The 10,949-nt window shown below is 43.2% G+C and overlaps 3 protein-coding genes across 4 annotated transcripts; 2 read left to right on the plus strand and 1 right to left on the minus strand.

The window, feature by feature from the left end:
- Nucleotides 1-76: 76 nt before the first annotated feature.
- LOC111068503 (cytochrome c oxidase assembly protein COX18, mitochondrial) lies at nucleotides 77-1,605 on the minus strand. 2 transcript variants are annotated; one of them, XM_022358000.2, is made up of 3 exons: nucleotides 1,007-1,605; nucleotides 311-951; nucleotides 77-248 (listed from the first exon to the last, which is right to left on the minus strand). In XM_022358000.2, the coding sequence occupies exons 1-2, from the start codon at nucleotides 1,553-1,555 to the stop codon at nucleotides 358-360; spliced, it is 1,143 nt and encodes a 380-aa protein (XP_022213692.2). In that variant the 5' UTR covers nucleotides 1,556-1,605; the 3' UTR covers nucleotides 77-248; nucleotides 311-357. The 2 variants fall into 2 exon arrangements, with proteins under 2 accessions (XP_022213692.2, XP_022213691.2); XM_022357999.2 differs by having other exon boundaries at nucleotides 225-951; nucleotides 1,007-1,604.
- Nucleotides 1,606-2,211: 606 nt separating this feature from the next.
- Nucleotides 2,212-3,790, plus strand: LOC111068559. The gene is made up of 2 exons (XM_022358100.2): nucleotides 2,212-2,321; nucleotides 2,377-3,790. The coding sequence occupies exon 2, from the start codon at nucleotides 2,380-2,382 to the stop codon at nucleotides 3,718-3,720; it is 1,341 nt and encodes a 446-aa protein (XP_022213792.2). The 5' UTR covers nucleotides 2,212-2,321; nucleotides 2,377-2,379; the 3' UTR covers nucleotides 3,721-3,790.
- A 708-nt stretch (nucleotides 3,791-4,498) lies between these two features.
- Nucleotides 4,499-6,488, plus strand: LOC111068565 (F-box only protein 39). The gene is made up of 5 exons (XM_022358113.2): nucleotides 4,499-4,705; nucleotides 5,073-5,228; nucleotides 5,287-5,391; nucleotides 5,453-6,266; nucleotides 6,331-6,488. Exons 1-5 carry the CDS (start codon nucleotides 4,563-4,565, stop codon nucleotides 6,466-6,468), a joined length of 1,356 nt encoding a protein of 451 aa, XP_022213805.1. The 5' UTR covers nucleotides 4,499-4,562; the 3' UTR covers nucleotides 6,469-6,488.
- Nucleotides 6,489-10,949: the final 4,461 nt, after the last annotated feature.

The following is a 10,949-nucleotide window of genomic DNA, read 5'->3' on the forward strand; positions in this document are numbered from 1 at the left end:
TGCTCATGAGGCTCTCGCTGCACAGCCAATTGAGTCTGGAATTGTCTGTTTTAGTAATCTCAAGACCTTTTACTGGCTTATCGCTGCATTTTGTTTGTATTATTTTTTTGGGAGGGTTTTTCCCTCACATATTTGTATTTATGGAGCTGCTGCTCTGCCACTGCTGATAATGGATGCTCATCCGCGATGTGATGATGATTTACAGTGGCGCAGAGACGCGTGGACTCTTGATGCATTTTACTGCTGCTCTGCTTATATTTACACAACGGTCAAGGCATTCAAGGCATTCAACAAACAACTTATGTCTCACCTAATTTAGACTAGATGACTAAGCCTAGGGGTATGGGGGAGATTGGATCACTTGGCTGCCGGCTTATCTGCTGGCGGCGTTTGCTCAGCCAGTCCCACTCTTTGCTGCATCTTTAGCCAGATCTGATCGTAGGGTTGGCTCAGTTCCGTTTGGGTTTTGGGTATTCCCACTGCCCGTCGCACTTCTGGGGAGAGAAGCAGAATATTTTGGGCCAGGCCAAAGGTGCTGGAGGCCACCCAGTACACACAGAGAGCCGAGGGCACGGTGCAGGCCACTGGAACCATCACGACGCTCAGTCCACGAAACACATTATTGGCAATCTTCTGCAGACGCGTGGGCGCACGTGTTCTCGTCATCGATTGCAGCTCTATGATGCCCAGATTGAGGAGGCCCAGGGCCACTGGCAGTATATAGGAATTGTCCACCACCGTGAGATTTGGTATCCAGCCAAAGCCGCCAATTGTCATTTCTGTGGCGGTTATCTGCGCTTGCAGTGTGGTCGGATCCGGCAACATGTAGACCAAATTGCGGAGTGCGACGGACTGGAAAATCCACAGGGGAATCTGACCCCACAACACGATGATTGTCTTCATGGGATGGCAGTTGTCGCGCACTATCAGGCTCTGCCATTGCTTCTTGATCTGCAAGGAAGGGGAATTAGCAATTGATCAATGAAATTTCATCTCTTGTGCAAACCGAACGCCTGTAGACGATTGTCGTTTGCTTGTCGCTCCACTTGAACTTTTGCTTGGCCATCGCAGCCTCTCGCTTTAGCTCCTCCACTATGGCCGGCATTTCCAGGGCTATCCGCTCGATTCGCGCCGTAATTTTGTGCTGATATATCGTCAGCGGCAACGTAACAACGCCTCGAAACAGGAACGTGGACAGCACAATGGAGGACCACCAGGTCAGGCCACTGTAGTCGTGGATCTGGATAAGTGCATCCTGCATATAGGCCACTGGCGGGCTGTTCGACAGAGTCTGCCAGAATCCGACTAGTCCGCCGGCATTGGCAAGTTGGACACTTGCCGCCGCCGCTTCTGTTGATGCCAGTCGACGATCGTACGTGCCGTTTGGTGTGCTTCCCCGTAAGTAGACATTGCTGTATGTGCCCGCAATGGCTGGCCGTCGGCAGGCACGCAGCAACGTTGTCATTTCAAAAAAAAAATTAAACAAAACAATTCTTGCTCTACAGCTGATGGTCAGCTGTTCAGCAATTAGCGCTTTCAGCGTTGCCGTACTCATACTTTTCAAAATGACCGCCAAACTCCATTTAGCGCACAAATATACTGACATTTTTCGCTCTCAAATCGTGTTGAAAATCAAAATTCAAAATGGATATTATAGAATACAGATATTGTTTGTAATTTCAGGCTCCAATTAATGCAGAAACTACTCAGTCAAAATTATGGAATACGATTTCAATAAATAACATATAACGTTAGCCCATTGTCGACCAGGGGGGTATTTAATATTTCCACGAAATTTATGTAATTTAACATATTTTACGCAGTTCAGGTGAAAGATGTCGGTGGTGATTTTTGTTTTGTAAGTAAAGAGGAGGATGGAGCTACTGGGAGTCTTTACAAACAGTCTTATTTTCCGCGGTTTAACAAAGGGTGCTCAACTTTTTAAATAAAGGGGTGTTAATTGGGTTAAGTCTCGTTTGATCGCCGGATTGCCCTGGTTTTTATTTAAATGGTATATCTCGAAACTGAATTGATTTTAATTGTATATGTTTTTTGGACGGATGGTATTTCTTATCGTTATCGGTGCCGTCCAGCTGACTACACACAAAATAGCAAGTAGCTACGCTACACGAAATTTCATGAATACAAAAAATTCTTGTTTAATAGTTAAGTATTTTGTTACAAGCCATTAACCCTACGAGTGTCAAAAAACGTAAAGTCTCGACAAAACATATTTCGGTATATTGATCGATAAATGCGCTGGTCACACTTTACAGCTGCGTACGGCGTCTAAATCGGCGGGAAAAACTACACACAACACAGTAAGTCTTGGGAAAAAAAAGCATTGGAACATAATAATTATAGTATTTTCAATAGGAGATGGCACCCGAATCACCCGAAAGATCGAGCCCGCTCGGGCGTCGATACTGCGGCATGGGCAACCATATGCTCAGAGCGCCATACACCAGGGTGACTGATCGAAAAGTTCTCCATTTTGCACAACAGCTCAATTCAGAACTGCGGCCCGATATGCCACTCTGTCAGGTTTGTTACGATAAACTGGAGGAAATCTACAAATATAAGGCATATAATGCGCGACAGCATCAAAAGAGGAAGCAGGCGGAGAGCGTCTCGGACGTGAGCTCAAGTCAGCGACAAGCCAACTCCTCGGACAACAGCTCGACGACGTCCACCTCCGTCCCACGTAGATTGGCGACGGCCACAGCGGCAATTAGACGACCAACCCCCGTGCCCGTCCTTACAACTCTTAGCGAGGACAACATGCCCACAACTAGCGCGGCGGCGGCCGAAAAACGGAAGCGCTCCAATCCACCGCCAGCGGCGGCGGAAAAACGGAAGCGCTCCAATCCACCGCCAGCGGCACAGCATGTCACACAGTCATCGCAAAGCTCATATGTGAGCGATGAAGATGATCCCAACTCGAACGTGCGCCTGAATGAGGTGAATGGGACGCGGATGCCACACATCCAGCCGATACCCAAGCGACGCCAGGTGGTTCACCTGAATAAGGCTGCCATGGATATCTCTTTGGCAGGGTCACGGGTCCATGCACCCGAATCGCCCGACAGATCGAGCCCGCTCGGGCGTCGATACTGCGGCATGGGCAACCATATGCTCAGAGCGCCATACACCAGGGTGACTGATCGAAAAGTTCTCCACTTTGCACAACAGATCAATTCAGAACTGCGGCCCGATATGCCACTCTGTCAGGTTTGTTACGATAAACTGGAGGAAATCTACAAATATAAGGCATATAATGCGCGACAGCATCAAAAGAGGAAGCAGGCCGAGAGCGTCTCGGACGTGAGCTCAAGTCAGCGACAAGCCAACTCCTCGGACAACAGCTCGACGACGTCCACCTCCGTCCCACGTAGATTGGCGACGGCCACAGCGGCAATTAGACGACCAACCCCCGTGCCCGTCCTTACAACTCTTAGCGAGGACAACATGCCCACAACTAGCGCGGCGGCGGCCGAAAAACGGAAGCGATCCAATCCACCGCCAGCGACACAGCATGTCACACAGTCATCGCAAAGCTCATATGTGAGCGATGACGATGATCCCAACTCAAACCTGAGTCTGAATGCAGTGAATGGGACGCGGTTGCCACACATCCAGCCGATACCCAGGCGACGCCCGACGGTCCACCTGAATAAGGAGGCCATGGATATCTATTTGGCAGGGACCACGGGCGGATAATATTTTGTAACTTGTAAACCATACTCTTAGCTTATAATTAGTGTACATAGTTGAATTAAATTCACCCAAAACTCAATTTTATTTGTTTCCTTCTATTGGTATTAGGGAAAGCGATAAATATATAGCTTTTAGTTTACGGCACAGAATAGTCGCTAGAACCGCTCGCTAATTAAAAGAATTAGGGTATAAAGATGTCTATACTACCGGTTGACAAGCAACAAGTTTTCAAATGACAAATCATTTCATGGCCACTTACGTTGTATGCTTCTATATTGTGTTGCCTCTTTTGTTTAAACCTTATTTTATAAAAAATATAAGAGGGAGTCCTTAAAATCAACCAATCTTGTAGAGAATTGATTCATCAATCGGATAAAACTATGTGTCCTAGCTACTATTTACTGATTACTATTAATATTTTAAACTGAAAATCAAAATCGAGAAATATGGTTTCTGATCAACCGAAACGAACGTTAGCCCATTGTCGACCAAGGGGTATTTTAATTTACGCAGGAAAACTATGAAAGTTGAACAATTCTAGCGCAGTTCAGGTGAAAGATGTCGGTGGTGATTTTTGTTTTGTAAGTAAAGAGGAGGATGGAGCTACTGGGAGTCTTTACAAACAGTCTTATTTTCCGCGGTTTAACAAAGGGTGCTCAACTTTTTAAATAAAGGGGTGTTAATTGGGTTAAGTCTCGTTTGATCGCCGGACTGCCCTGGTTTTTTATGGTATGGTATTTAAATGGTATTTCTCGAACCTGAATTGGTATTTAATGGTGTTTATTTTTTGGTCACGCTGAACGCAATTTTTCATTGTTTGAAACGCAATAAATTAAGAAAAAGTAATGAATTTATGCCAAAGCCACCCACCATGGCAGACAATACCAGCAGTGGCGCTAACTCAAATTTTCGACTATCTGGAGCCCCAGGACAGAAGGTCGGCAGCAAGTGTTTGCTACACCTGGAGACAAATATTCTTTCAAAAACGGTAAGTTCATGCAGTTGTGTGTGTGTTTGTGTGCGTGTGCATGTGTGTGTGTGTGTGTGTGGGCTGGGTTAATTTGTATATGGCTGAAACATATATTTCATTGTATATGGAAATGAGTTTATTTAATACACAAGGGCCCCGAAAATTGGGGGACAGTCAATGACCCTTGAGTTGTGGATGACGTTTCATAGCTACCTCTATTTGTAAACGTTGCAACAACTCTGGTTTTTTGTTTATTGCAGTGGAAACGTTGCAACAACTCTGGTTATTTGTTTATTTTAGTGTTGTAAATAGAGTAGGGCGCAATATATTTGAATTTCAACGTTCAATGCAATAAACTAGTAAAATTCGTTTTCCAACCCCACAGATACTTTAGAAACTTTCGCTTTCAAATCGATGTGGCGCGCGATGATCAGTTAACCTTCTTCCACCGCAGTATGGCCCATCTGGCCAGAGAGCTGGTCATTGTCTTTGACTTTCACAATGCATTTCAGATCCAGAAGATGCGGCGACTTATTTGCAAGTACGTACTATGAATATTGGAGCTATGACCCAAGTAACCACTCTCTTCCATTCTTTAGAGTGGCTCGTTGTGAAAATATCCAAGCGCTGCGTTTCCAAACCCACAATGTAGGACTTTTGCCGGTTGGAAATATGCACAGTGATCACATCGTGGCCATAGAACAGTAAGCATTACGCCAGACAGTGGCACAAGGCAGATTATCCAATGTTCTTTCACTCCCGCAGATGCTTTGTGGAACCTTTGAAGTTATTTCTTAATCGCAAGTGCAAGCCCTGTCATCTGCTGGATCTAGGTGCCATTGAAGCACTCACCTACTACGGTCAGGACCTGCTTAGGTCCTGTGGCAAGCCACAGGAACTGCAGCAGCTGACACTGGCCAGCCTTAAGTACGATCCTAGTCACTATCCAATACTCTCGCTGGACATAACGCTGCTGCAGAAGTGCGCTAATCTTCAGGTGCTGTCCCTGGACTACGACACGCTCACCGATGAGCTGCTGCACACCATCCAGGTGCTACCACTCCGAAAATTTATCATCGTAGTCCATGGCCTGGACAGCGAGGAGCAGGCCAGTGTCTCGGAGTATGCGTGGGCCAACTTTGCCAGGCATTTCACAAGCATTGACCTAGTGCTGACCTTGGTGTACGCATACGAGGCCATTGAGCTGCTGCAGACTCGTGTCCTGCGTCGGCACATGCCAGTGACCCATGTGCGACTGCTATTCTGTGAGTTCATGAATGCTGAGGCCCTGGACTGGATGTCGCTGAACAATAAGGACACGCTGCGGAGCATCTACTATATGGACTCGGCGTATAAGAATAACAATCGCTTGGACTACGCCCGTCACAACTTTCTGCGCCAGGACCCCTTTGTAATGATGGCCTGGCGTTGCATGCGTCTGGAGGAGATTGTAGTCCACGGCTATCTGATGGATCCGCACAATCTGGTGGGCATTGCCCGTTTGCGAGGCCGTCAGCTGAAGCGTCTAGAGGTTTCCATGATTGACTGGTCCATGGCTCCGCTGAATGCCTACAATGAGGTGAGTACCCAATGATGATCCCATCATCTACGCATCTGGCATGATCTGCGTGTTTCTCCCTTAGGAAATCTGCTCCCTGCTGGGCCAACAGTGGGCACCCATCAGAATAGATCAACTTCCTCCGTCGCTGTCCTATGGCCCCGTAGACTATGAAGTACGCGATCAGTTCGTATACGAGATGTTGCGCCAGGATCTCGGCTAGTAAGTGGATGCAGCAGAAAACTCAAGCAAAACATAACCAAAAATCGAAGCAAAGTCATAAAGTAAAGGCGAAAAACAACCGACATGACCCCGTGATCAACTCGAGAGCGTAGAAATTAACTTAAACATTATGAAACTTCTAATTACGTAGCTAAAACAAAACTTAATGATGACAAAAGCGAAGGCTAAATTGACCGCGCATACAGATGCGTATATCCTAAGTTATGAAAAGTGTGTAAATGTAAACTGCAAATTGATTGGATTGGCAAGCATTTTATAGAAGGAAAACATTTAAGTTTTAAATTTGTATAATCAAAATCGCCATCAAGTTTTGTTCGTTGGACAGAAGGCGACAGCAGGGAGCTAGAGAATGTTAGGAGCAAAGCAAAAAGACTTGAGCACGCCACAAATCAATGTAATTTATGTAAAGCAGATGGGCAGAATGTGTTTGTTAAAAACTGCTAGAAGAAACATCATTTTATAAGCAACAAGAACTGTGATTCAAAGCAAAAGCAAAAGCAAATGCGATTATGAATACGAATACGAACATGAACACGAGCACGAACACGAATCGAATGCAAGAGCGAGCCAGTGTGAGCATCAGACACCACAACAAACCCCAAGAAAATTGTTAAGCGAATTGATTCGTCTAGTTAGCTAAGTTTAAAGATGTAACGAAAGAATGTGGTAAAGTTTGGTAAAGAAAGCAACTTTGTAATACCAAGTACGACCAATGTCAAATTGTTTGCTCAAAACGCAATTGGCACAAATTGTTAACCTCTGTAATAATGTGAATATGTAAATGTGAACACGGCGCTCAATTGTGATAAACTGGATGACAAAGAACATGACACGACAAAGGCAACAACAAATGTATTAACAACAACGAGAGTACGATCCTCGTTCGCAAAGCGCCGCCGCCATTTGTCTAGTTTCAAGTGATATTATGACAGCAAACAAAAAAGGACAGAAAAATTGTAAACGATTGCAATACACACAGACACATACACACACACAGACACAGACAGAAACACATACACACACTCACAGAGAAACACTCACTTATATATAGTATATATAAATATTGTAATAGCCAAATGTCTAAGGGCTAAAACGATGCTGCCGTGCGTTGTTGTCCATGCGATGCGTGTTCACGGCCTGAGGCAAAAGCAAAAGCAATAGCAATATGGCAATGGCAATGGCAAAATGTAAAACCCAAAACCAACTTTTAAGTATTTTGTAGCACAGGCATTCATTTATACAACTATGTACTACTATATTTTACCTATGTTTGCACAAAACAGCAGCGTATTGTCCAGAGCTCAAGGCGATAGATGCTACTGCTGGTGCTCCCAATGTTGCTCACCGAACAACAAGTACAACCACAACGACAACAACAACAATGGTACCTGAAGATCATGTTGAGCATTTAGAGAACAACATCAACAACAACAGACACAAAGCACTTGCTCAAATTTAACAATCTAAACAAAACAAAATCTATTGAAACAGAAGACTGAACGACAAAGAAACACTCACAAAAAGTGCGTTGGCTATGTTTGTCGGAGCAATGCAGGAGAGGGAGGGGGAGAGACAGCACCGAGTTCTTGGACAAGCCGCAAAAAATCAAATGCGATCTCAAAGACAACTCTAACAACTATCCAATCGACCATCTATATTTGTACTATATGTATGTATCTCTGTATCTGTAAACCTATGCATGTAATCGTTTTTGTTATGGATTGCAATAGCGAATATTAATTTGTAAATCGAGTGTAAATCACAGGGAAAACCAAGCAATCTATGCATGTACGTATGCTAAACAACAACTGTAGTTAATTTAAGTCTAGTACATACCAACACCGCAACAACCAAGCGACAACACCAACAAAAACAACAACCAAATGTGATAAAAGTGTCATGCTGCTTCCGAAAAGAACGAAAAGAACATCCAGTGCCATCAGGGGACGACCGGACCAGCTGATGAATGATCGAGCACTTGATCTCTCAGTCTTCATTGCTGGGTCGGTCGTTCGGTCGGTGCGTCAATCAATGGATTTATTCAGTTACAATCAACGTAAAGTATGAAGAGTATTATAATTTTGTGTTACACTAGAGTCACTTCCAACAACGCTGCATAACGCAACGTAACGTAACGTTCTTTTTGTATACTTACTACAACAACAAAAATATATATATTTTATATGCCATTTATTGTATTTAAATTTGAATTCGAGAGGAGAAGGAAACCAATTTTTGTAAATCATTCCACAAAACAAATGTAAATCATTGTACACCACAAAGCAAATGCGATTTATGCTAGCCAGCAGCAACAAAAATGCAGCAAAAAAACAACAGTAACAACAATGTTTAAGATAAGTGTTGAGAGCAGAACGAAAGAGAGAAAAGAAAGAACACCAACGAGCAGCAAGCATGTTAATATATGTATATGAAATGAGTATATAAGGAGCACGAAAACATTGGGCGCTCCAGGGGTGTGATGATATAGCAAAAGAAAGACGATAAAAACAAAAACAGCCGTGCATTATTAACAACAAGATTTATAAATGTACAATATGTACATATATGCAAGTTATGCTTAAAAGTTATGAGAGCAAAAGTGAAGAAAGCTGTGATAAAAACAAGATGGTAAACAAGAAGAACACACCAACACTACAAACAACAACAACAACAGACAACTATAACAAAAAAAACAACCACAACAACAAGAAGAAGAAAAAGCCAATGCGAAACATGTGCGACCAACAAAAGAATGTTAACAACTTTTCCAAACAAAAACAAAACAAAACAAAAAAGAGAGTTAAGAACCAGAAGAGAACGAAGCTGAAGATGAAGATAAAGATAAAGATGTTGATTAGAAAGGACCATCAGGAATGATATAATGATTAACAGATCGACACCGATCGAGTAGTACGATAGTTAGCTTAGCAGGAATACAATTATAAAGCAGAGGCAGCAGTGTGAAACGAATTATTTTAGTTATATTGAATCTGATTTTATCCAGAGAAATTGAAACCAATGTTAAATTATATTCAAATGTAGTAAATACTCACACAAAACCAACAACAACAATTAAATGCACATAGAACGCTTTAAATCAATGGATGAAAACATTTTATTTCAATCTGATTGGCCATGTCTATGATTTCTGCAAGATTTTATTAAAGCTTAAAATTACAACAAAAAATAAAAATAAAAACAAATGGCCAGCAACAGTTTTTGTGGCATATGCAATATATCATTAACATTAAGACATGCAACAAATTATAAACCAATTACGTAGCAAGCAAAATGCATTCAATTGAAAAATCAATAAAAATCAAATGTTAAAAAATCCAAATAAAAATATAATTAATTTCGAAAGCTTCCTAAGAAGGCTAATTAGCCCCTTCCGTACATATGTAGATGGGATGGTAAAGTCCTCTAGCAGCTGTTACACAACCAAAACATCAACACATACACACACACACACACACATACATACATATAAACCTTGAGGACTTCCGCTTGACGCAAATGCTTCGTGGGTGAGAGCTTTTCTCAGTCCTTGAACTTTTGACCTTGTTTTTGGTCTCGTCCTCAGCTTTATCTCGGTGCTTGTATTATGTAAGCAGTTGCAAGTTATGCAACATGGCCACGGAGGCTGGGCTGCATGCCCAGATGTGCATCCCAGTGGCTCCCAAACTGCGGCAATAAACCGATGATAAGCGTCATTCTCTGGAGGAATTAAGATAGTTGACTCTTCAATCAGATAGTGCTGTTTAATGAATGACGACTAGCTCTGTCTCCGAATGGCTTATCTGACAAAGAGACAGCCAGCGAAAGGCGTCAGCAGAGCAGACAGATAATGCTAAGAAATTAGATAGTTCTGGTCGGTGGTCTGGATCTGTAACCAGCACCCCTCCAGTCAGCTGTAATAATACCGCGACTGCCTCATCCTCGGCTACTATAAATAAAAATATTACGCTTATTGATTTATGCAGCCTTTCGTCCAGCCTTAGCTTCATTATCGATACACATAGTCGGGCCATAACGTAATCGCATGAGTAATGAACCAATATCGAGAGTACACGCAAATAGCGCCTTTGGTTTAAGGGGTTTTAGGGGGGCAATCTCAAGAGAAAAGCTTCGCGAAATGCAGCTAGGAAACGGGGGAAACATTGGCGTCGGCGCTCTCCACTATGCTCTCTCTCTCTCTTACTCTCTGTGTCGCTCTCCGGCCATGCTCCTCGCTCTTCGCCGGCGTAGTCATAGTCATCGTAGTCGTCGTCGCCGCGAGTCGAGCAGTTGATTTTTGCACAGAACAGTCGAACGAAAATTAAAGAAGCATTCAACAGCAACCAGCAAGAGGCCAGCAGCAAGAAGAAACATTTTCAATTTGGTTAAATGAAATTTTAATAAAATCAGCAAAATACGAGTATTTACTCTGCTGTGGAACGGAACGGTCTTCGAAGTGGCATT

Source organism: Drosophila obscura, unplaced genomic scaffold (assembly GCF_018151105.1).
Source record: "Drosophila obscura isolate BZ-5 IFL unplaced genomic scaffold, ASM1815110v1 contig_1, whole genome shotgun sequence".
Classification (NCBI taxonomy): Eukaryota; Metazoa; Arthropoda; class Insecta; order Diptera; family Drosophilidae; genus Drosophila; species Drosophila obscura.

What these genes read in the sequence shown, in the direction of transcription:
- LOC111068503 (XM_022358000.2), bottom strand. Translation starts at nt 1,555, where the DNA reads ATGAGTACGGCAACGCTGAAAGCGCTAATTGCTGAACAGCTGACCATC. An exon ending in CAATCGTCTACAGGCGTTCG is followed by an intron (nt 952 to 1,006) that starts GTTTGCACAAGA and finishes CCTTCCTTGCAG; the next exon opens with ATCAAGAAGCAATGGCAGAG.
- LOC111068559 (XM_022358100.2), top strand. Translation starts at nt 2,380, where the DNA reads ATGGCACCCGAATCACCCGAAAGATCGAGCCCGCTCGGGCGTCGATAC.
- LOC111068565 (XM_022358113.2), top strand. Translation starts at nt 4,563, where the DNA reads ATGAATTTATGCCAAAGCCACCCACCATGGCAGACAATACCAGCAGTG. An exon ending in CAAATATTCTTTCAAAAACG is followed by an intron (nt 4,706 to 5,072) that starts GTAAGTTCATGC and finishes CCAACCCCACAG; the next exon opens with ATACTTTAGAAACTTTCGCT. An exon ending in CACATCGTGGCCATAGAACA is followed by an intron (nt 5,392 to 5,452) that starts GTAAGCATTACG and finishes TCACTCCCGCAG; the next exon opens with ATGCTTTGTGGAACCTTTGA.